Source organism: Choristoneura fumiferana, chromosome 5 (assembly GCF_025370935.1).
Source record: "Choristoneura fumiferana chromosome 5, NRCan_CFum_1, whole genome shotgun sequence".
Classification (NCBI taxonomy): domain Eukaryota; kingdom Metazoa; phylum Arthropoda; class Insecta; order Lepidoptera; family Tortricidae; genus Choristoneura; species Choristoneura fumiferana.
In genome coordinates, this window is record NC_133476.1 from 5809737 (window position 1) to 5834758 (window position 25022).

The 25022-nt window shown below is 42.6% G+C and overlaps 2 protein-coding genes across 2 annotated transcripts in view; one reads left to right on the forward strand and one right to left on the reverse strand.

Annotated features, from left to right (window-relative positions):
• LOC141427706 (uncharacterized) overlaps positions 1-7383 on the forward strand; it is a 39166-nt gene extending 31783 nt beyond the window's left edge. The window contains 7 exon segments of the mRNA XM_074087301.1: positions 58-98; positions 101-190; positions 699-798; positions 1423-1745; positions 3656-3750; positions 4897-5080; positions 6962-7383. Coding sequence (XP_073943402.1) covers positions 58-98; positions 101-190; positions 699-798; positions 1423-1745; positions 3656-3750; positions 4897-5080; positions 6962-7077 — 949 coding nt within the window. The 3' untranslated portion in view covers positions 7078-7383.
• Positions 7197-25022, reverse strand: part of LOC141427975 (uncharacterized) — a 98253-nt gene continuing 80427 nt past the window's right edge. Inside the window, 9 exon segments of the mRNA XM_074087594.1 lie at positions 7197-7965; positions 9124-9238; positions 11462-12129; positions 12131-14317; positions 15794-15967; positions 17172-17408; positions 18172-18347; positions 21072-21304; positions 21888-22026. Coding sequence (XP_073943695.1) covers positions 7792-7965; positions 9124-9238; positions 11462-12129; positions 12131-14317; positions 15794-15967; positions 17172-17408; positions 18172-18347; positions 21072-21304; positions 21888-22026 — 4103 coding nt within the window. The 3' untranslated portion in view covers positions 7197-7791.

Genomic DNA, 25022 nt, shown 5'->3' on the forward strand with positions numbered 1-25022 from the left:
AAAACTACTTACATCTGCAATTCCACTCAGTATTTAATCATCATCTATTCTCCCAAGGCGAGCACACGGCTTCGTGCAAGTGGGTCCCAGGGGCTACTTCCTCCCGACAAATACAAGGAAGAGGCGCTGAACATCTTCACGATGGAAGTCCGGCCCAGCGACATCTTCGTGGCCAGTTACCCACGATCAGGTTAAATATGACGTAACTATATAGAGTACCTATAGATAGTGACCGTAAGACTAAGTCATAGTTCTCAACGTGGATAGCGCAGTGTCCGCTGCGTTAAGAGGGAGCTGGGACCGACACTCTCATGGGCAGTGCCGGTTTTAGCGCTTCCAGCGCCCAGGCGAGATTTCCACGGCGCCCCCAACTTTTCTAGAAGGTATAGGCTTCAGGCGCCCCTGTAAATCGGGCGCCGTGGGCGGTCGTCCCACCGCGCCCTTCCCTAACACCGCTACTGCTCATGGGGGCAGTAGCAGTGGAACGCGCAGAAAAAAAAAGTGGTGTAACTTACTAAGTAAATGGAAATGGGAGCTTCAGGAAAAAAACTCAAGTGGGCATAAGAAACTTTGAGAACTTTATTTATTCTCAACTTAAAATACCTGTTAATCATAGCCATTTGGGACCACTGCTGTCATGTAAGATTTTCTTCCGTCGTTTATGATGTTTTCTAGCATTAACAACTAAAATCTTATAGGAACGACATGGACTCAAGAATTGGTCTGGATGGTGGCGAACGACTTGGACTACGCGAAATCGGACGCAACACCACTAACCGAGCGGTATCCGTTTTTAGAGTAAGCGCCTATGATTTTTATGATTTCAAAATCCCTCTTCTAAAAGCAACAGGGTCATAGATATACTCGTACTTACCTACTCGTACAGTCGAAGCAAAAGAATTTTGTACCAGGGTGGAACCATTTCGCTGCAAATGTCATGTTAGTGTTTGATATATTTGCCAAAAAAAAAAACACGAAATTGATTGTGAAAAGGTCGACCCTGGCAAGCTTTTCCGTTTTTCCTGGATAATAGGATGTGAAACTACCATGAGACTCACTCATATTAAATGATATTGTAACGGGATAACTCACGTCTTAAATCGAGTATAGTTGAGTTTAAGTAGTTTAGTTTCGCCGGGCAGTCGCGCGAGCAGAGCGGTGGCGTGTAGTGCGCGTGTTGCGGCAGCCGCCGAGTTGCGTGCTCCTTTGAAGAAGGGCTAAGGAATAGCCCGAAACATGTCCAGCTAAACTCGATTTAAGACGTGAGTTCATTCATCATTTAATAGAACAGGATGACATTTCTAGAATTGCGCACTATCTAGAATTTAATGCACCTCTATCTCGTAAGTGTTAGTGTCTCCTTTCGGCCATGTAAACAATTATTTTAAAAACCTACCATGACACAAGACTATTATTTCCCAGGTTCTCGGTATTCGTTCATCCTATAATGAAAGCGCGGTTCCACGAAGAAAACAGCCACAGTGCAGAGAAGCTAAAACTACTGGAGCTGGTATCGCAGCCGGGCACCGAGCAGCTGGCCGCCGCCACCTCTCAGCGCTTTATCAAAACACACTTACCCTTGTCGCTGCTGCCACCCTCACTCCTGGACAAAGGCAGGATGGTGTACGTGGCGCGGGACCCTAGAGACGTCGCAGTGTCATTCTACCACCTCAACCGGCTGATCAGGACGCAAGGATATAACGGGGACTTCAAAACTTATTGGAACTTCTTTATTAATGACTTGCGTGAGTAAATATCTATAAGTAGGTTTCTACCTATAAAAGACACGCTCACTTGTACCTTGGCTATTTAATCATAGAAGAGCACTAAAAGATTTTTCGAAATTCCCACGAGATAGGGAACTGGGTAGGTTCGTGGATTTTCAAGTGACATGCGGATAAGCAATCGCCCGTCGTGGAGTGGCCTGTTCGTCTGGCCTATTTTTTTATTCCACATCAAATGAACTAGACCTTTAGACCCTCTTTTTGGGGTTCTGTGGCCAAAATGGCAAAAACGGAACCCTTATAGTTTCGCCATGTTTGTCTGTGTCTGTCCGCGGCTTTGCTCAGGGACTATCAATGCTAGAAAGCTGTAATGTTGCACGAATATAATATGGAAACTATGCCGACAAAATGGTACAATAAAAAATACAAAAAAAAAAATTTTTTTAGTATTTCCCAAAGACGTAAAGTGGGGGTGATTTTTTTTTTCATCCAACCTTGTAGTGTGGGGTAACGTTGGATAGGGATTTTAAAAACCATTAAGGGGTTGCTAAAAAGGTTTTTCGATTCAGTGATTTGTTTGCAAAATATTCAACTTTAAAGTGCAAATTTTCATTAAAATCGAGCGTCCCCCCCCCCTCTAAAATCAACCATTGGGTGGAAAAAAATCAGGATGGTATTAAGTATATCAAACTTACAAGGAAAACTATTACGGTTGTTTTCTTGAGAAGCACCTAATAGCTTATACCTAAACTTGGAATATTCCGTAAAAATACGAAATCCTTAGAAAAACATTATTTAATTTTTTTCGTAATGGCCTATTTCGGGCGTGCCGACACGCTCTTGGCCGGTTTTTTAGAGCTATCAAACAAATTTCTCGAATAATTGCTTCGATTAACACAAATAGATATTTGCAAAACATAAAAAACGCATTTTTTTTTAATTTTTAACCAACCGAAAGTAGGTTCCGATTTCGGTTGTGCAAACACTAGTTTTGGTCATTGTCATTGTTTGTTTAATTTTTTTGGTAGAAGGGGGAGCAAAGGGGAGGTTCACAATAGGTACTTACCTACCAACTCCCGTCATAAAGCTTGCTTCCATTACCAGCCTTTCACAAGGTATAGGTTCTTAATAATAAAATTATGTCTAGAATGCTGTTTAATTATCTGAACGAGGAAGTAGTATTTTTGTTTCCTCTGTCTGAAACACCAAGTAAGTACCTACTTAATGCCATTTGTTATTATGTGGGTATATGACATTGAGTTATTTATTGTATCGCTAAGAAACGAAACAAAACGAAAGCAAAATCAACTTTTAAAACCCAGTTGGTATTTCTCCAAGTGTTCCTACCGGGTTTTATTTTTAACAGACGAGACTAAAAAAGGAGGTTATCAGTTCGGTTGTTTTTTTATACTTTTTATGTATGTTAAAATGTTATCTCGGAACTCCGTCATTTATGAACCGTTTTGAAAAAAACCCGTTGCAATAGGAATAGGTAATACTGTCGCCCACAGTGTACCTTAACCTATATCCTCAGTCGCCTCTTACGACATCCACGGAAGAAATGGATAAGTAGGTGTAATTCTAACCCGACACCACACGCATTATTATTATTAGGTCCCATTGCAACAAATTCAGGATCAGTTGAGTGGGTCCTAAGGTAATTGAGGGAACTCTTGAAGTATTGCAGGTACCTACCTAAGAGCTGGTTCCCACTTGTCGCGGGTGTTGGGCAACGAATTTTAATCGGCTGTTCCAGTGGCAGAACATTTTATATGAAGCTATTCACACTTGCCCGACACGATTTTCTATAGAAATGACCGACATCCCGTGGCGACATCCGACACGAAACGGATCCGACACCCAACAAGTGGGAACGGGCTCTTAGGGGTAAATTAAAACATAAATTAGGTACTTACATTATTTCTTTGCAGACCACTGGACGCCGTATTTCGAGCATCTAAAAGAAGCCTGGGAAATGAGAGATCATCCTAGATTGCTCTTTTTGTTTTATGAGGAACTTACTAAGGTCAGGTTTCATTTTAATTGCACTGCTTTATTTACCCCGTTCTACGAATACCCCGTTGAAGATGTTGACCCGCCCCGCCGGAAAAGGCCACATAGAAAGTCAAATCATATAACTGGTATATTATAAGGAACTAGCTTTTGTCTGCGACTTCGTCTACTAAAAATTCGTTAATCGTTGTGTGGTGGCACCAGTGATGGACAAGAACCAAATAATGTTTTTTTTTAAACGGACCCTACTTTTTACAAGCTTTTATTTAGTTTCACCTGTCCCGTTGTCTGTCTGTCTGTAATCAAATCTTGCTAGTTAAATTTGACCAACTTCCAGTAGTCAGATTGACTTGAAATTTGGAAAACTTATGTGTAAATCGCGTGACAATACAATAATCTAGTAAACAGTGACATCCTGATAGTCTAGCCAGCAGGGCTACTACAAAACTCGAAACTCGAAGTTCGTATCGTACCGTCCCTCCCGCTCTCGTAGTTTCGAGTTTCGTAGTAGCCCTGCTGGATCGTCTCCGCAGGACGAAACTTCAACGGTTAATACCTAGCATCGACTTGAAATTTGGTATGCAAATATTTATACATAATAATATGTAATTTGGGTGACATGCAAGTACAGTAAACAAAAAGTACAGTCAGCAAAAAATGCTTGTATTAAAAATGAAATTTTTATGGTTAGGTTATTGTAACTAATAACTGATGATCATAACTATATACTTGGTTTTTGTGGATAGGTAATTAGGTAACTAAGCCTAAACAAAACAACGTTAATTGGAGTGGATTAGTTTGTATTACAATGATAGTTTAAAATCCTTGAATGTACAGCTACCATCAGATAATTCGGAGCGGCCAAAGTGATCAAAAATATCGGTTCATGCACTCTATTATTAAGGCAATAAGAGTTCATGTTTCGATATTTTTGATCACCTTGGCCGCTCCGAAATTCTGATGGCGACTGTACCAAATCTGGTAGCTGACGTTTGTTTACATTTAGTTAAATACCTATCCAAACCAAGTATAGTAAAGTTTAGGAATAGTGATGAGCCATAAGGCATTGAATCCTTGTTGTCTATTACGGTACTACCGTGCTTAACTATTAATGTCCATAATTGATTTCACGATTAAGTACTGAAGACTCAACTTTCAGGATCTACCTAGTGCCATAAAACGTGTTGCCGCGTTCTTGGACAAGCAGTATTCGGATGAAGAGATTGCGCGCCTGTGCGACCACCTCAGCATCAACAATTTCAAGAACAATAAATCTGTCAACTACGACGTGATGAAGGAGCTAGGGATACTTATTCCTGGAGAGCAAGGGTTCATTCGAAAGGGTGAGGTTATTTCATTCAATAAAGCTTGAAACACACAGAGAGCGATGGCGGGGCGGTGCGGCGCGGCGCGGCGCGGAGGCGGTACTTTGTAATATTCGAGCTAACATCAAAGAGGCCACTCAGAATACCGCGCCACGCTTATTCCCCGCGCGGTATTCTGTGTGCCCTCTCTCATGTCAGCTCCAATATTACAAACGGTACCGCCTCCGCGCCACGCCGCACCGCTTCACCTCCGCCGTCAGTGTTTCTAGCTTAACAGTTGAAAGTCATCCCCACCACTGGGTGGAACTTTCAACCACCTTAGGTTACGTAGGCACTATGAGGATAATAGCCGCGCGGTTTTGGCGCACCGTCTCTTTCTCAAGCCATGCTCTAAAGAGGGACGGCGCGTTAAAACCGCGCGGCTAACCACACTGCGATCTTGCACATATCCCGTGTATTACGAAAATCTAAGGATAACGTCCACGAACTACAATCAATTGCAATTCTGCGACCACACACCACACACACGTGGTAATGGTGGGTGATTGAGTTATTTATTTGACGGGCATATTCGTTTTTGTGGTACAAGGGAGATCACGGTTAAAACGCTTCAAAGCCACTCCCCTCTCCAAAGGCATTTTTTATACATATAATGATAGGGGAAAAACAAGTAGGCGGGGTCACCTCATAGAAAGCAATCACCGCCGCCAATGGACATCCATAACATAGGCAGTTACGGATGTGTTGGCGGCTTTTTGAGAAATGAATAGTCACGTTTTTTTTAAGATCCCAAGTTGTAGCGGTATTCTTGGGCTACGTACTCCAAGGATTAAATTTTTAACCAGTTGGTCGAGATTTGAAACTATAATACTGCCCTCCTTCCTAAGTCAAAAGGCATAGCGCAAAAAAAAAACACTAGCTATTAAATACTATCGTGTAGCTTTAAACATTCTGCATCACATGGTGTAAATGGCACTCGCCATTCAGACCCAGTGTCTAGTGCGAAGGCCGTCGAAAAGTCAAATGTAGTTCTTTATTTAAATGTGTATTTTTGTATTTTTTGGTGGAGTGTAACTTTGTTACTAAATAAAATTATTCTTATTCTTATTCCTCTTAAATGACAGAAAAGCGTTTTTTTTTAGATAGCGCCTTTTGGCTTAGGAGGGCAGAATATATATGTCGTAAATCTAACTTATTTCAAATTAGAGTTTTACTCCACTTTCGAATAGTAATTTCACACAAGTGATTTTAAAATTCGCCCCTGGTGTTCATTTAAAACTCTGCATCGCTTAAATCCTAAGATCCTAAGCTTAATCCGAGTTAACCAATGACGGTTTATAGCATGTAAGTTTTCAAATGTACTGATGGACAGTAAAATTCGCATGTATTACGGCACAACACCGAAATCTCAAGTGCATTGATGCTACGCCGGCCGGATTGACCTCGCTTAGCAAGGAAAACCAACGCTAGACCCTTGACATTTATCTTTAACAACATAACAGTTTTTTATGTTATAACAGATTCCATAAAAAGAAGTTAGTAGTTGTAATTTTCTCTGTGTATCCATTTTCTGTACCGTTTACTATTTGTAGTGTACAGTAGTCATTGTATTTTATTGATACTGAAATGGACTGAATGTTTTGGTATGTAATGTACCTAATGTTCGTCGATATCCTCTTGCAGGTAATATAATTTCTTTCTCCCATTTACATTTGATCAAAATCCGTGCAACATTTACTGATTGAATTCGTTAAATGTGTTTGGTAAGAATATATATATATATATAATGAGGTTATATCGAAACATTTCATAATCTGACTCACAGGTGATGTTAGTGGCATAATCGATTCCGAGCAATTTATTAAATTTATATTTAGCATACTTGATTGACACGTGCAGGCAAGGCGGGCGGCTGGCGCGACTACTTCGATGAGGAAATGACGCTGCAGGCAGAAAGATGGATTGCCGACAACCTTCGAGACACTGACTTCCGATTCCCCCATTTTAGTGTTTAGTTAATTCTTAATTAGGACTATAATGTATTAATTTAACTATGTGTATTCTAAGAAGTAAGCTGCATTCGTCAAGGTAGAAAATAACCTTGTAAATAGAAGATAAAATAAAAAATCAGGAAGAGGGTGTATAATGATTTATTTGAATAAAATGTTCTATTTTCAGTTATTTCTTTGTAACACCATGATTATTTAAGTTTACATTATTATGTAAGTACAGTAGCAAGTAAACAAACAACATCTAATTTTAAGCCTTGCGTAATGTAATCGCATCACTAGAATTTTCATAAATAAAACAATGTCTCAGTACTTCTAACTTTTTATTTTAAATAATACGGTTATACAAAGATAATAAATTAAAAGCCAGATTTTAAATCAATCATTCGTTGGTAATATAAAATTCTAAAACAGACTCATATCATAATAATGAATAATAACCGTTTAAAGGCGGGCGCGCCCGCTCGTAACGAATCGGCAACATACACGTCTATAAAAAGCGACTCTATAATATAAAACTGGGAGCTCACTCCCGCACCTAACGTCTGCCGCCACGAGCGGCGTTAAACTATCATACACTTATAGAAAATCACAAAATTCAAGCGGAAATAATAGGAATCGGAATCGATCACTGGAGCTTCCGAGGGGCGCGAGGCTCGGGCCGCGAGCGCGGTGACCTGCGTCGCCGTCAATTTAGAACAGGCGGGCACCGCGCGGCCCTCACGCGATCACGTCGGGCAGCAGCGCGTTGTCGGCGGGCGGCGATGGCGGCGGCTTGAGTGCGTCGCCCGCGTCGGCGCCGCCGCCGCCGTTCAGGAGACCGTTCGTCTGCTTCTCGATAGGCTTCTTCGGGACGCTCTTGGGCACTGAGTTCGTTTTGCTTACAGGAGCCGCCTGTATACAACAAATTAACTATCAAATATCAACCTTCATATTCGTTGAATTTGGAATTCCTAATCAAACAGTCGTTCCAACTGGAATATAACTGCATTACGACCGTGCAGCCAGCTTGCAGTCAGTAAGTGGACTGCACAGTCGGTTTGCTGCAGTTGGTGTAACTGCACTCGAACTCGAATTGCCATTTTGCAGCTAGGTTGCAGTTCAAATGCTGTCCGTCTATACCGGCCCAAGGTTGGAAGTTTGACAAAACACCAATTTCATAATTATATGCTGTCGGCTTGTGCGAGCTCCACATGAGTAGGTAAGGTTAGCAACGACCTGTTCATTGCTGAAGATACGATATCGCATCCGACGATTTTTTCACAAATTCATAATGCCTTGAATCAGATTTCGTTCTTTTAAAATTATTCACTTTTAGATGTTATTAGGTAATAGATTTGCCAGAATGAGGACGATGACGATGATGCCACTTATGCCATGTTATGTTATTTCTCAAACAAATATACATATTTGCGTATTAGATCACCGCTTGGAGCACTGAGCAGATGGTGATGTGAGGCATCATAATATACTTAGGCTATTTTTTATCCCGATATTCCCATGGGTCAAAATAAAATTTCTATATCTCAACTGCTGAGTTTAGGGACAATACGGTACGACTATTTTGTATATGTTTTATAAATTAAAACTACACAATGCCTGTTATCGAATAGAGAAACAATTTTTAAGCCAAATTTACAAATAACAAAGTTATAAAGGTTTGAAATTCAATATTAGACAGAGAAAGACATACTGGCATGTGACGTCACTCAATTTTTTAAACTCCCACTAGGATTTGTGCGAAATCTCGGACTTTCAATTCAAATGCCAGATGTAAAGCTTGTCTAAACTAAAATGACGGGTCCCGTCCCTCACTCAGACAGCAAATCTTTACAATAGTCGCCTGGATCAAATGGAGAACAAAATCCCCAATAGACTCCGGCGGTTATTGTAAGATTTGCTGTTGAACTAGTCATAATGAACTGATTTAGTTGAATGAGAGACGCGTCATTTTAGCTTAGACAAGCTCTAATGGTTAACGCATGTGAAACCGCAAATAGAGTGAAGGAAGTTCTAAATGTGTATGATGCGATTGTGAGTGGATGGACTTACCTTGGTAGCAGCGGTCCTTGGCGGCGCCGCTTTGGCGGTGATGCGTTTATTGGCGAGGTCCTTAGTCTGCTTGTCGAGCGCGGCGCGCGGCGCGGCCGGCTTCAACGCCGAGGGCCTGCCACAAACACGGTGCATTATACTAATGAGGTGACATTCAAACCCCAAAATGTGTAATAAGAGTAATAAAGTTGCCAGTTTTCAGCAGTTTTTTTTTTTGGGGGTTTTAGTCACCTTAAGGACCAAAGACACCAGGGTTATTGCTTTTGTACAAGTTTTTTTTACCAGCCTTAATATTTAGTAGAATAAAATTTCTTAATGAGACACATAAACGCACATACATAAGAAAACTATAATTATAAGCCAGGAGCAGTTTTACTTTGGTCAACCACAGGACCATAGTAAAAGAGAACAAGTACGCACACTCCGACCCTTTAGGAGACTTAACTGGCTACTCTGGCGCGGACGCTTAGGGTTATCGATGTCTATTTTAGATTAATTAATTACCTACCGGCAAATAATTTTAGTATGAAAGTTAACTTAAAATTGTCTAATATCTGTGTCTACTAGAGAAACCAGATTCTTTGCCGCTCTATTATTATTATTATACTAAATTTAAAAATATTATTTGTGAAGGAAGTGGTGATGGCGACTGTGTACATACTACTCATGTTTCCTACACATAATACTATACCTATATTGTTTATAGGTACGTAGGTATCTATTATTTTTTTATGTGTCCTTGCACGAAACTATCACACTACACTTACATATATACTACTAATTTACAACTATACCTAATACAAAAAATACGTAAGTACGAGTACGCGAACGTAAAAGGCGATCATCTCGCGAAGCGAGCGCAAGACGAGCGAACTAAAATCGAAACGCACGGCCCCAACGGCAGCGCAGCCTTGATTAAAGCCAGCTTAATCCTCCTTAAATTATCAGTGTGCGCGCCGGTTGGCACCGGTACGCACACAGCCGCCCGATGTACTTTTGTTCGTAGTGAACTACGAATAAATAATAAGTCAGGAATTGTAACTGCGTCATAAAAATGGAAACTGTGTCCTGTGCGAAAGTGCGCATGCGCGTCATTTAATTTTAACTGACATTTATTTTGCAAGTTTAGTGAGCTCACGTCAAGTTCTCGCATTTTTGATTGTGAACAGCTCTAAATTATCATGCCCACGTGTGATATAAAGTGGTGCAGGAACAATGTAAAATTAAAATGTCCAGGGATGACTTTCCAGTAAGTAGTCGTAAAATTAGATTTATATTCAAAAATGTTCAAATACATTATCAGTTGGAGATGGTCAGTATTATGCAAAATCAAGTCTGTGGTCTATGGCTCACATAATGTAAATGACAGTTTCCTCACCCCTCTTCATACTTCTTCTTTCCTGTATCGCTCAAACAATAGGTACAAACAGTCTTTATATTTTTCAGGATTTTTAGTGTGAATAATACAAGATACAATAGTTTAATGTCAACTGCTCATCACCTTTTTACGAAGGATTGCCTTTTCCGATGCAGAGACGTTCATTATTCAAGAGTCCTGGTGCTTCACCACCCGTTCCATTTCACCATATGCATTACGAGGAGCTTAAATTGCTTAACAACTGTGTTAAAATAATTGAAATTAAACCCGTGAAATGCTTGTTATTGAATAGTACCTAACTCCGGTGGTCAACTGTGGTCTTCACTTGTCTTTATCATTAGTTCCACTTCATCAAATGATGATTTTCAAGAGCAAATGCACAAGTTACTACTAAATATATCCAAATTATCATAGGTGTCCCTACAATATTTGAAGAGTTCTCTCGATTTCCTTAGGATCCAATCATCAGATCCTGATTTTGTGCCTATGGGACTTAATTAGAGGTATTCATAGACAAACGAAATTTTTTTTTTCAATTCGGTTCATAAATGACGGAGTTCTGAGGTAACAGCCAAAAAAATACAACTGAATTGATAACCTCATCATTTTCCATTAAGTCGTTAAAAAACAGGCTGTCATTATCGATGTAAGAAGTGAGCCGTCTGAACGCCAGTTGTCTATGCAGTTTGTGTATTTGACATTGCATCACGCGAGCCAACCAATCCCTACTTTGTTTCTGAATTTTAACTAACCAACAAGCACGTCTATTTGCAACCTTGAAATTGATTCGTATTTGAATCATGTCGTTTTGGTTTTAGGTATGGCCACTTTTTGTGTGGAATTTGTTCTGAGTTACGCTTCCTGACTTATTATTTGTTCGTAGGTAGTGAACCTACTTGTCTCTTTTACTATGACAGGACATAAGGACGAGAGGGTCAAAGGGCAAAGTGCAGTACTCACTTGGCAGCGGGCGCGGTAGCGGGACGCGGCGCAGGGCGGGGCGCGGGCCGCGCGGGTAGCGGCGCCTTCTTGATGGGCGCGGGCGCCTTCGCGTCGCCGTTGGTCAGGGGCTTCTTCTCGGGAGCCTTCGTTTCTTTGGGCTTAGCGGGCGCGGCCGCTGGCGTGGGGCGCGGCGCCGGTCTGGCGGCGGGGCGCGGCGCCGCGGGCTTGGGCGCGGGCGCGGTCGCGGGGCGAGCGGCGGGCGCGGCGGGACGCGCGGCGGCCGGCCGTGCGGGAGCAGTCTTGGGCGCCGCGGCGGCGGCGGCGGCGGGCCGGGGGCGGAGGCCTTGGGCGCGGGCCGCGGGGCCGGCGCGGCTCGAGCGGCGGTCGCCGTCTTGGCGGTCGCCGTAAGCTCTTTCACGGGCGCGGGCGACGTTCTCGCCGCAGGCTTTGGAGAGGGTTTGGCCGCAGCTGCGGTCGGTGCGGGTTTCGGTTTGGTAGCCGAGACGGGCGTCTTGGCTGCGAGCGACGTCCGCGCCGCGGCGGGCCGCGCGGCCGTCGGAGTAGTGGCGGGCTTCTTGGCGGCAGAGGCGGGCGTGGAGCTGGCTTTTGTCGCCGATTTGGCGGTCGCAGTAGTCTTCGTGGTGGGCGTCGTGCCTGGTTTTTTTGCTGGAGTTTTTGATTTGGCGACCGCAGCGGTCGCGCGGCGACGGCGGCGGCCACTCCTGCGGCGGCGGCGGCGGCGGCGAGGGGCGCGGCGGCGGACGCGTGCTCGCCGACGAGGACGTCAGCGGCGGGCGCGGGCTCCACGGCGGGCGTGGGCGGCGGCGTGCCGGCTGCGAGGTGCACGCCTTCATCCTCGATTTCGTTTGTGACCGGAACGCAAATCTCTTGTGCGTGCGACTCGGGAATTCCGATGTCGATGTCGGTTACGATTTCTCTATGGGATTGCTCGGTTCGCTCTTCAGGTACGATGTCGGGGGTGGGGCCCGAAGCTTCAGGTATCTGCGCCTGTTCTTGAGATACTTCTGGAGCGGGTACCTCGACAGGAACCTCAGGTGTGAGGCGCGCTGGCTCCTCAGTCGGAACCCCGGGTGTGAGGCGAGCCGGTTCCTCGGCCGGAACCTCGGGTGTGAGGCGAGCGATCTCTGGCGCGGGAGACGGTGAGGGTGGGACCGCAGCGGAGAGGGGTGATGCGGCCTCCGGTCGAAGCTCGGGTTCCGTCGGCATTGGCGACTCTGTGGGCAGCGGGGACTGTGCGGGCAGCGGGGAGGCCGCGGGCAGAGGCGACTCCGCGGGCAGCGGCGACTCACTCGGCAGCTCCACATCGGCTGGCATCGTGGACTCACTCGGAATCGAAGACTCGACAGGCAGAGCTGATTCGACGGGTAATGGTGATGACGCCGGGAGGGGAGATTCGGAGGGTACTGACGACTCGTCGGGGAGCGGTACCTCCGCAGGCAGCGGCGAGTGAGCGGCCAGCTCCTCGCGCGGGAGCGGCGACTGCACCATCAACGGAGACTCAGTGGGCAGCGGAGTCTCCGCAGCCGCAAGCGCCTGGGGCACTGGAGACTTTGGCGGGAAAGGAGACTCCACCGGAGCCAGTGTCTCCACAACCTCGGGAACCGGACTGGGTACAGGAGATTTTGCTGAAACTGGAGCTTCACAGGCGACGAGCAGGTCCTCTTGCACTTCCTCTTGCACCGCTGGAGGTGCCGGAGACTTAGCAGGCTCCGACGGTACAGGCGATAACACGGGCTCAGGGGATAAGACGGGCGCCGGCGACAAGGCGGGCGCGGGCGACACTGCGTCGCTGGGCACTGGCGAGGGAGCCGCTGGCAAACACTCTTGGGTCGGGACATCAGCCGATAGCAAATCGACGTCTTCTTCTAAATTGTGTGGCGTCTGCGCGTCGCGAATCTCGTTTATGTGTTCGATTTGGTTACTTTGAGCGACTATCTCATTATCGAATTGGTCGTCGACTCTGTCGTAATTATGAATTTCAGCCTTAATGTTTTCTTGTAATTCGTGCGTAGGTTCGGGTGTGATCGCCTCGGCGCAGCGGTCGTCCCGCACCGGTTCTGGAGAAAGAGAGAGACGATCACTGGAATGTCGTTCGTTCGTCTCGACCGTATGTGATTCACTGGTAATCTGACTATCTGCAACTTCGGTGTGGTGTGAGAAGTCTTCCGGCACTGGTTCGGAATCGACTATTTTGCTATCCTGTGATTCTTGAGACGGCTGGGACGCTGACTCGATGCACGGCGACTCGGGCTTGCATTCCATATCGACATCCTGGGAAGTCTCCTCTTGCGGAGTTATCGCTCGGTCCGAGGGGTCCTGATTGTCCTCATAATTAAATCCTAGCTCTGAGCTCTTGCCGTCTGGAATTTCAGGGATCTGTTCAAATAACAGCTTGTGAGATTCGGGCGTGTCGGTCTGCATAACGTTTTCTTGGGGATGACGGTCAGTCTGGAGGTTCATGTTGGGGAAGTTTTGCAGATTGTTCGTATCGTTGACGAAGTCCATGAAGTTGTTGCCTTCTGAGAAGGGGTCGCTGGAGAAGTTCTGTGTCCGGTCGTCGAGCGTGATGATGTCATTGTTGGGTTCGGGGCCGGGTCCATCTGCGAGCTTGAGGGGGCTAACGTTTTCCTTGTCAGCATCGGGGAAGGCGGGTGGGGTTGGGGAGTCCTCGTCGTCGCTGTCGGGCAGCGGCTGCACGGCGTTGAGGTCAACGTCTCGCTCGCAGGAGTCGTCGTCCTTCTCCTGGTAGAAGCTCATGCTCATGGGGTCGCGCTCCTTATTCTTCAGACGCTCGAGGAGCTCCTCGTTATCGTCGGAAGCGAAGGGATTCGTTTCAGTGTGCGCTTGGAATACCTGCAATAGGAAAGGTACTGTGAAAACAAATGACACTCTTTTGTTTGCTTGACTTGCATTGTCACCCAAACTACATTTGCATACCAAATTTCAACTCATTGCTATTAACCGCTGAAGAGTTCCGTCCTGCGGAGACGATCCTGGCTGGACTACCAGGATGTCACTACCAGATTATTGCACTGTCACATAATTTACATAAATATGCCAAATCAATCCGATTACTGGAAATTGGTTGAATTTAACTTGCAAGATTTGACTACAGACAGACAGACAATGGGACAGATGAAACTAAATAAAAGCTTGTAAAATTAGAATAAAATATAGGTATAATATGACATTGTATTGAAGAATAAAACCATATAGAACTCTATTTATATATATACAACTGATCACTTTCCATAAAGACACAACGCCTGACCTGTTACTCTTGCTAAGTACACAATGTGTAATTTTTGATTTTCATTAACTATAAGGGAATGTTTAAAATAGATCAAAGGAGGTTAATTTCTACAATACACTATTGGTTGGTCTATCTCTTACTGTTGAAAAGATAAAACAATGTAAAAGGTTCCTAATCTCTATGGCGTTCTTAAAGAGCGTTCTTTAAGAAAAACGTACAAAAATAGATTCCATTTTATGACTCTCTTATGTGTCACGTCAACGTCACTCGTCAAGTTAGTGAATTTCCCAATTTGACCTTTAACAATGACTGAGTGAACTTACATTATGCATGAATATTTTATTTGTTCGATCTGGCCATAAAGTTCATTATCAGCTAGTTTTTGTCAATGAGCTGAGCAGGCTGTAGAAGGTTACAGAAATCAATAAAAACATTTATAAATAATATAATATGACATATCATTTCATAATGAAATTGTTTTTAAATCTCTTCATTAATATCTCCAATGTTTACAAATGTGGTTATCTATAAAAATAAATAAAATAGCACTAATAGCAGATGACACCAATCACATCACCCTAAGCAATTGACAAATTACTGTTCAGGTACTCGATGATGTAAGTTTACTTGCAATCAAAGGCTATTACACCTATAACCCAAGCTTTTCTTACTTTGGGATTAAATCTATTGGCGTTAATGGTCCTGTGACATTTACTTATTTGATTTTTATTAAATCTAAATGATATCTACAATCCGTTCCTGAAAATATGCCATCAAATATAAATAACAAAGAACATGCAAAACTTTCTAAAACAATATAGCATTTTGTAGATAGGTACAGATAAAAGAAAATGTTAAAGGATCTTCAGCAAAATAACTTACTTAAGTAAAAATTAAACTTGAGTGTTTCATAAATAAGTATGTTCTTAGCTAAAAACAATAACCGCCGTCAGCAGTAAAATCTTACTAAGGCAAGACAATTATTTTAGCCTCATAAAATGACTAAAATTGAATTTTGATGAGTTTTATGAGGTTTTTTCTTCGGTTTATATTTTTTTAAACAATAGTGAACAAACCTGTATGTTACAAAAATCAGTTGTGTCCTTCTGTATTCTCTCAAAATCTTCAATGTGAGAGTTATCTTTGACCTTGTCGGTTTCCTCGCCCACACTGAAGCCAAAGCCCAAGCTGTCCAGGTTTGATTTGTCATTCCCATTTAACTGCTCTGTGACCCCATCAAACGATACATTCTGAAATATTACATGACATAAAACATTTAATACATCTTTCAATACCACACGCAACAAATAAATATAAAAAACGGGCCAAATGCGATTTGGACTTGCACACTGATTTATACATTTTTAGGTAAATATAATATGGTCAAGGACTTAATTCATGAGCCACCATGGAACCTTTTCAAAAGAAAAGTCATTACGATTTACATTGTTAATTAATGCGATGTCACTATGATGATTTCTGTGAAGTGGTTCCATGGTGGCTCTTGAAGTCCTTGACCAAAGATACGATAAAACAGAAAAGTCATATCTTAAATATCCAGTGTAAGCAGAGTCCTGCTTCTAAGCAATGTAGTGGGGGTCAATGAAAGATTTCTGTGGTATAAAATTTTGGACAAAAAAAATAAATTTGGTGTCCTCTGATTATCTTCTTTGTTCTTCTCTAATATTTTGTAAAATACAGTTTTTATTTACTCAATGAGCTCTTAAAAACGGTATTCGAAACGATGGGGTAGGGCAAAAATTTTTTTGCTCGCCTTTTAGCTGCTCCCCTAAAATAAAACTCCCTTAAAAATATTTAAAAATATTTTTTGGTAAATTTGTACGAGTTTAGGCTAGGCTAACATGATGCTTTATACTGTGAAGAACACTTTAAACACCACAACTCTGTAAAACTTGTGTGACAAACAACATTATGGATGGATTGACAGAAAGAAATACATGTCTGTTGACAAGACAACAATAGGGCTCCAATTGGTCCCTTGAGGTACGGAATCATAGAAATCTACAATGAACTTAATTTAGAGGACTAAATAAAATCTAATTCTCAATTAAATACCCTATTAATACAACAGTGTGAAAAAACTAATGCAAATGAGCAATATTATTATGCTAGTTGGGCGAGCTAAGTATGAGCCACTTCAAATTTTTCCTGTAGTTTATAATGAGAAGTGAAACAATGACTAAGCTGCACAGCATACTAACATTCCAGTCATATTCCTCTTGTTTTTTTTTCCTTCAGAATTTCCTTTATAATGTACAAGCAATTCATTAGATACTTAGACTTCTGAAGATGCATAAACATAGAACAAATCTTGAAAGTAGCTGTCTTGATTACTAAGAAAACAATTGTTAGATTAAAGTCCTTTTGAGTAGGCTTCTTAAATGAACAACAGTTAATTTGACACTTAATTCACAGTTTACATAACAATCTTACATGATGTCCATTCAACTGATCACAGTTATCCAAGTCTAGTAGTTCAGCAGGCCTTCTAATGGCCTCTGTCTCGAACTGTGCCACGTCTGGGAGCTCAATGTCATCCATCTGCTGTGGTTTCCTCGGGGACTCTGCCAGCAGGATGTCAGAGCCGGCTGCTGTCCCGGGTATGAACACGGGGGCATCGGGGTTGAGCGGGGAACTGTTCATGTCTACTGAGCTAGTTTCCCAAGCAGACTGAAACATAAAAGAATTAAAGCTGTAGTCAGAGTTGATAATTTTCCAATGTTTTCACAATATCAATAAAACCTAATTGAGTTTTGCAAGAACATTGGCTGATTGTTAAACAATACAATGTTATCTTTAAAATTTTAAATGGAATGTAAGAATGCAAACAACTGGATACAGTTATCAAGCATAAAGTATACAGATGACACAGCTGATCACTTGGCTGTTATAGTGAAATTAAATTTCTAATTAGCACATCAAATCAGGAATTGAAGGTAGATAGTAAAATAATTACATTTACAAAAACAAAAGTACCAAAAAGTTCTAACTTCATGAATAAATTTAGGTATTTATTTTGCAACAAGAAACAAGTTTCATGTGCAATGTAGTATGTTACAAAACCAGATATTCAAGTCGGATTTCATAACATTGACTACTTAAATTTAACTATTATTTTCACTGAATATGTATCCTAATCCTACCTACCTATTATAACGTACCTACTTATAATAAATACGAAATCTAATGAGCGTGTTTGTATGTTTGTGTATGCAGATATTCTGTGCACAATCTAGTGAGATTAGAATACAATTTAGCACACAGTCAGTTTGCGTAGATCACGCGGAAAAGCAGCAGTTATTATGTCCACTGCAGGAACCTTCAATATCGTTCGTTTTGTTGCCAATGTTTAGCATCAAAATAAATAATTATGTCTGGTCAGATCGAAAGGATACTTATTAGGTTATGTTTTTCTGATTGTAGTTGGACTCACGTTATCCTGGCAGGGCGTCTCAGAGCGCGGCGGCTCGTCGCGGTCGTCGGGGTCGCCGGGCTCGGCGGGTTGCTGTTCGGAGCCCTCGCCCTTGAAGTAGTTCCACTCGTCTTCGGACTCTTCGCCGCTCTCAGCTACATTATCCGCCAGAGAACCGTCAATGTGGCTCGCCTCCACTGCGCATCGCAAAAACACATGCTTTTAAATAATCCACCCCTCTCCAAATCATCAACAGGTGACACACCCTCGACTCGATAGTCTTGTCGCGGACGTTTTATTTATATATTTTAAACAAAAGAATAACGACGCGTCTATAATAAACAAGCTTGCGAACGTCGGATAAAATTATGAAGGCCACCACACAACATTTTACCGGTCACAAAATTCAAACGAACGACATTCGCGGACGCCATTTCGAGCACGGCCTGTGAGACACGCCCGAAATCCTAGTGTAAATTTTAAAGACGCGAAGGAACCTACAAGAATCCTGGTAGAAAGAAACGACGGAGGGATGCGCCTTCGCGCGAACCAATCTATTTCCAGAACACCGCTCCGCATGAATCAACACAGAAATAACCTTTCACAAACGGATCGGTATGTGAAAGTAATTAACAATTTACAAAAATCACGTACCGTAAACGGTAATTTCACTGCACAGATTACTATCTTTACTTCACTGTCGGCGTAATATTCGAGCCGAGAGCGAGTAAGAATGTATACATGCACAAAAGCCGGTAACAATGGGCGAGCGGCTGTCGAGCAACACAGACCCAACGCGCGTTCAATGAGCGACTGACGGCGGGCGAGAAGGGAGCAGGCGGGCGGCAGGGTGCGAGCACGCGGCCGGCGCGCCGCGGCGCGGGCCGCGGGGGGCCGTGCTCCAGGGACGGGGATGCCGTATCAATCCGTAATAAATAATACTTAATACTCGGGAATTTATATTTTTAAGGTTCTGTGTATTTATTACGACAATCTAGCGATAATCTAATCACCTTAAATTACTTTGGTCGCGTTCTGTTATGAGTATTCATTAAATTATTCATCGAAGTTGAAGGTTTAATTTTACTTTTAGGCACTTTTTACGAAACAGAGTTAATTAAGTGAATCAGCTGATGATAAGCAACAGCAAGTATGTCCGCCCATAGACGCCTGCACTGCAGCACCAAAAGGGTTGCAGACAGTGGCGTAGCTACCAAGGGGCTAGGCGGGGCAGTGCCCCGGGGCCCTCAAGCTCAGGGGGCCCTCGAAATTCTGCATTTTTAAAGTATTTGTTTGTATATATAATGATTTTACTTCAAAAAACCTTACCAGTTTTGATAGCAGTGGGCCCCATTTTTTTATTTGCCCCAGGGCCCTAGGTTACCTAGCTACGCCACTGGTTGCAGATGTGTTGGCAGCCTAGAGGGCTAAGATTAAATACCTAAGTATTAAATTCTACCTCATTAGCCGGCTTAAGGTTTTACGTCAATAGCTTTGAAAATTTAACCGTTACTTACTATTGATAAAATAATATACTTAAATGCGAAAGTTTTTTTACTTTGTTACTCTTTCATGGTATAAGTAGGTAGGTACCCAACTTATCGTGATGAAATTTGGTACTTAAGTATGAAAATAAGTTTGAGACTCTGAGAAGGTACCTACCTAGTACTGAGTATTACAAATTGTACAAGTACCTAGTTCTCATGGGCGCGTGATAAATGGAGTCTTCTGACGAGTCTTGGATTGCAAGAAAAATCTTGCAAGTTGCATTACATTGCGGCGCGCTCGATTGGCCACTACAAACTCGTTGGCTTTAGGGCCTCGCCATGTAATGCAACTTGCACGATTTTTCTTGCAAGTCTAAACTCGGCTTTCGCAGACGAAGAGGCGTGAAACAGCTACTTATTTACTTGAATTGAAAATAAATCTGGTTCAATAGCCAGTTTAGGGGAGGCCTATGTACAGCAGTGGACGTCTTTCGGCTGATATGATGGATGATGACTGATTAGCCAGTAATTTCCCCGGATATTTTACTCTGCACACCAGAAGTAGGTTCCGAAGCAAATAGTGCAAGTACCTACCTATACTGCTATTTGACAGCAGGATTAGCGGGTAAGACCACTTCCCAACTCCTATCCACTTAGGTACCTTAACCAACCTACTTAACTCATGGTTAGGACACACACGCAGAGAGCCAACAAGACGAGAAATAAAATTAAACCAAGGCACGGTCTTTAAAGTTGGAAGAATCAACAATCCACGCCTAACAATTTTTATTAGCCGACTTCAAAAAAAGAGGAGGTTATCAATTCGGTTGTATTTTTTTTTATGTTTGTTACCTCAGAATTCCGTGATTAATGAACCGATTTGAAAAAAAAAACAAAAAACATCTTAGATCCTTTATACTAAAAAGCGAGAAAAAAAAAATATAACAAAAAATGTAACCGACTAAGTACAAAAAAAACATGTCCATATTTTCAACCAGTCTGAAGTCGGTGCCTCAGCACGAGCCAGCAGGAGTGATTCAAGCCCAATATACTCGTATAACATGTAGGTGAGGGAGACGACTATAGGTCCACTCCTGCTGACTCGTGCTGAGGCACCGACTTCAGACTGGTTGAAAATTTTCATGGGTTTTTGTAGTCGGTTAAATTTTTTGTTATAATTTTTTTAATATCGAATCTTAATCTCCGTTGAAACATTATATTATAATGTATGTATAGCTATTAATAATTATTAGGAAGCAGCTAGTTAGGTTAGCTCGTTATCATTGCCTTGATGACACTTTTCTTTGAGAGATCAGAAAAAATCTCAAGACTTGGCATTATATGGAAAAAATGTTGTAAGAGAGTTAAAAGATGTCATAGTCGAACTGTTGATTGAATCTCGGCGCACCTAAGATTTTAGCATTTTCTCCAAACCTGCATGAGCCGGCGGCGTGGTCGGCTCGACGTGGTTCCTGGCTTCATTGTCCAAGTCGTCTACGTCCACAGCGGTCTCCGGGCCCAGGTCTTCGCTGTCGCTGTCGGAGTTGTCGACGCCGTTGTCCGCGAGGTCGAGTGGCACCTCCGCGGCCTCCATTTGCCGCTTGCACGCCTCCGCCGCCTCCACAGCGAAAGGCGGCAGCGACGCGTTCACCAACGCGTTGTCCAGCCTGACGGTATTTGGAACTTGGAATAGATGCATTGCGCAAGTGGCCAATTATATTTATTCGTCAATAATGCCACTATTTGTGGGAGTCGGTTAAAAGATGATACCTAACAAACAACCCACAGTTTCAAACAGGTAACAGAGCTTCTCTGTTATCCTGACAGTATCAATGGTACCGGCATGCTGGGAACGCGAAACGCGATGACTCATTCTCAGTATTAAGTCAAACGGCTCGCCCGACGTGTATAATAAATACTTACATATATTTTAGAGTCAATCGTGGACAAACGTTTTAATTCAGAAGTTAGGTATAGGCAACCAAATATTTCAAGGTCGTCTAGTTTTGGTAATTTCTTTCACACTGGCATAATGTCAAATTTGCTTGCCTCCTTAAAACCGGATATTATTCGTTTCATTTTGCATTCTTTATAATTGAATTCATAATGCGAATTTGAATAATCTTCAATCGCTTAAATTCCGAAATCCATGGTAGGAAATATGCGTTACGAAAAAGTTTGATCGTTGGATTAGTAACTATGAGAATAGGCTCATTGATCATAACTGTTTATTGTCCAGGTTTAACTTACCCAAGATCCATGGGCGGGCGGTTATCGGCAGCGATGTCCCGGGGGTCCTTCAGGAACACCACAATAATAGAGATATTATCACAGGAGCCCTGCCGCTTGGCCTGCACTATCAGACGCTTTGTCACCGCTTTCAAGTCATCTGGAGACAATAATGCTCGTTGAGAACAGGTTACAGTGTTACACTCACAATTATGTGGAGTAATAAAACATAATCATTGGTAGGTAGTTAAAATATGATAGGATAGGAATAAAACATAAAAATAAACGAATATCCATAAATTGAAAACACAAACTGAAATATAGATGCACAGAAAAACCAGAAAAATAAGACCAGCACTGGAACTGGCACTGGGAAATTCGTGTCTGTACCGTTGTCCAGCAGTGGTGTAGCGGTATAGCACGCGGCGCGGAATGCCGAGGACCTGGGTTCGATTCCCAGTGCTGGTCTTATTTTTCTAGTTTTTCTGTGCATCTATATTTCAGTTTGTGTTTTCAATTTAGATTTTACGGGATGACCGTAAAAGTCAAAATTTGGAATTGAAATAAAAAATACAAAAAGATTCCAAAAAAAACAATCTTGATTATCCATAACACAAATATGAGGTTGGGCTGCAACGACTACAACACGCTGTTAATAATTCAGAAACAATTGCAGCACACACACATCGCGAGACGTCCGTCAGGATTTCTCAAGCCTATTATCATGCCTAAAACATCAGTGTGTCATCTAGCGCGAGCGGCGAGGCGAAGGTGTTGCAAAGTCTTTTATGCTCGCAATTTGTTGCGGCACAATGGCGTATAGCCTGCACGGATATGGAGTAACGTTGTTTATGTTTCGATTGGTCGCAGGCCTGTTTATACAAGCGAGGATGTCCTTGTTCTGTCTAAGAGCCGGCATGAGTCAGCGGCACCGGCACCGCTATTGCGCCCCATTACTACGTGATGCGCCTTGGGTGAACTGAAGCCGTTATCCTCGTTTATATAATTTTCGCGCTCGTACCTAGATATTTAAAGCCGTGACCGTTATTTTACAATGGAACTACAGTCGGTTGAATGTTAACCTTTTAGTTAGATTCTTAGACAATAGTATTGTCCTCAACATCTTTTTCAGTCAGCGAATGCTATGTTGGGAAATGAAAACAACGTCGTTTCATTTCTAAAGGTTACTCGACTCGTGCATCATCATAAAATAGGAACAAAATTACTGAGCGCAGATATTGCAGAAGTCCACTTTGAACAATAGATCTGCGAATCAAGTTTTAAAACAAATATTTTTCGAAATGGAAAATGGGCCAAATGCAAAATAGAATAAAGTACAACAAAAGCACTTAAAACCAATAAGAGATTTAAATCCAGAATCAATTCTAAATATATAACAAGATAGATCTCCTTTAATGTGTTTTCTCTGCTGTACCCTAATGTCACAGAAAAGGGACACGAACGACCTGACCTTCGAATACGTTAAGCAATTTCTAGAAAGAATTGCCACTGTAATTGATCTTCAACCTAAAGATGTGAGATGAATTCGCAAGGCATAGCGCTGTTTACTAGCGACGAAACTCAATGGGAACACCAGCCAGACACATTCCAGGGGTTACTTTTGTTATATAAATTCATCAGCCATTGCGTGAAATTCACGCGTAATTCATGCGTTAGAAAATGAGCGTTATTTCTAATGGCGGTAACTAGAGGTGCGCTGAAAATTATTATTGGTTTAATTGGCTCTTGTCGCATGACCTAATCCTACAGGCACGCCCAGCCCTGCAGGGTGTGTCTAGCGACCAGTTATTACATTTACATTGCTCGAATTATTAATACCTATCCATGAATACATGTATTATTTATTGATTGAAAATGGTAAAAGTATCAAACGTGTGACGTAATTTTATGAAGTAGCAGACTGCCCCGACTGTTTTTTATTAGTGTGCACTTGTAGGTTTCTGCCTTGACGTTGCTTACAATTTCCGTCCGTGTAACTTACGCCTGGAGGGCGATATTTGATTTGAAGCCCACATCTTGATTTCAGTCTATCATGCCAAATCATAACTTTAGGTAATAACCATTTAAAAAAAGGTGTTCTTAGCAGTGGCGTAACTATAGGGTGGCAGGGCTGGCAAAATGCCACGGGCCCCCGACCCAAGAGGGCCGCGAGCTCAGAATATTATATATATTTTTTTAACATTGTACCTGAGTATTTTATTTTACTTAAAATTAAACTAAGTAGGTACATCGTGACGATTTTCACGGAAAGGGCCCCATCAAAAGAATTTGCCATGGGCCCCAGATGGTATAGTTACGCCACTGGTTCTTAGTACATTGAAGCATCGCAGCGCGCGTGTAGTTGCTGTCCAGTCCAACACGCCTTGACTTTGCTCGCTATTTCGGGGCGCGGTGGCCGCCGCCCTTGCTTTTTACCCTGTTTGGTCTGGCTCGCAGCCAACCGCGCCCTGTCTGCTATGCTCTTACTCGACGGGTTTAACCGCTGAGCGTACTCGGTAGAAAGTCACACAAGTAGTTCAAATCATATCATAAGTTACATAAATGTCAAGTTTATTGAAACAATAAAAAACCGGCCAAGTGTGAGTCGGGCTCATGCTCAAGAGTTCAGTACAAATTTGTTGACATCTATGAATATACAGTGTAAGCAAAGCCCTGCATCTAAATATTAACTAGTTACTGAAATAGGCAAACATAAAAAATAAGATTTTCATAAATATTCTTCGGTTATGTTATAAAGCTACCTCCACACCAAATTTCAAGTTTCAAGGAGAACTGGAAGAACTCTATAAGATTTTGATTCCCTAGTGTGGTGTAATTTAATTACCTGGTTTCTTCTATTTAAACGACTGCAACGCGAAAACCTGTGTCCGTGACTGAAAAAGTAGGAAAATGGAGTCCTCTTGTTTTCCTCGCAGAAGCGGAAGAGAAGGTTTGAATTAATCTAGACGTTTAGTCGATCTATGAGTAGCGCAGCGCTGTCCGCGGTTATGATTGCGGCGATTACCGCGCCGGCGGCTAACGGCGCAGAATGCGGCGGGCATTGTTCCAGCCTCCAGCAAAAACCCGCGCATCGACGTCCACTGCACCTGCTCGGCCCTGCCTAGGTAGGTACACAAGTCATGTCTCTATTGCCTA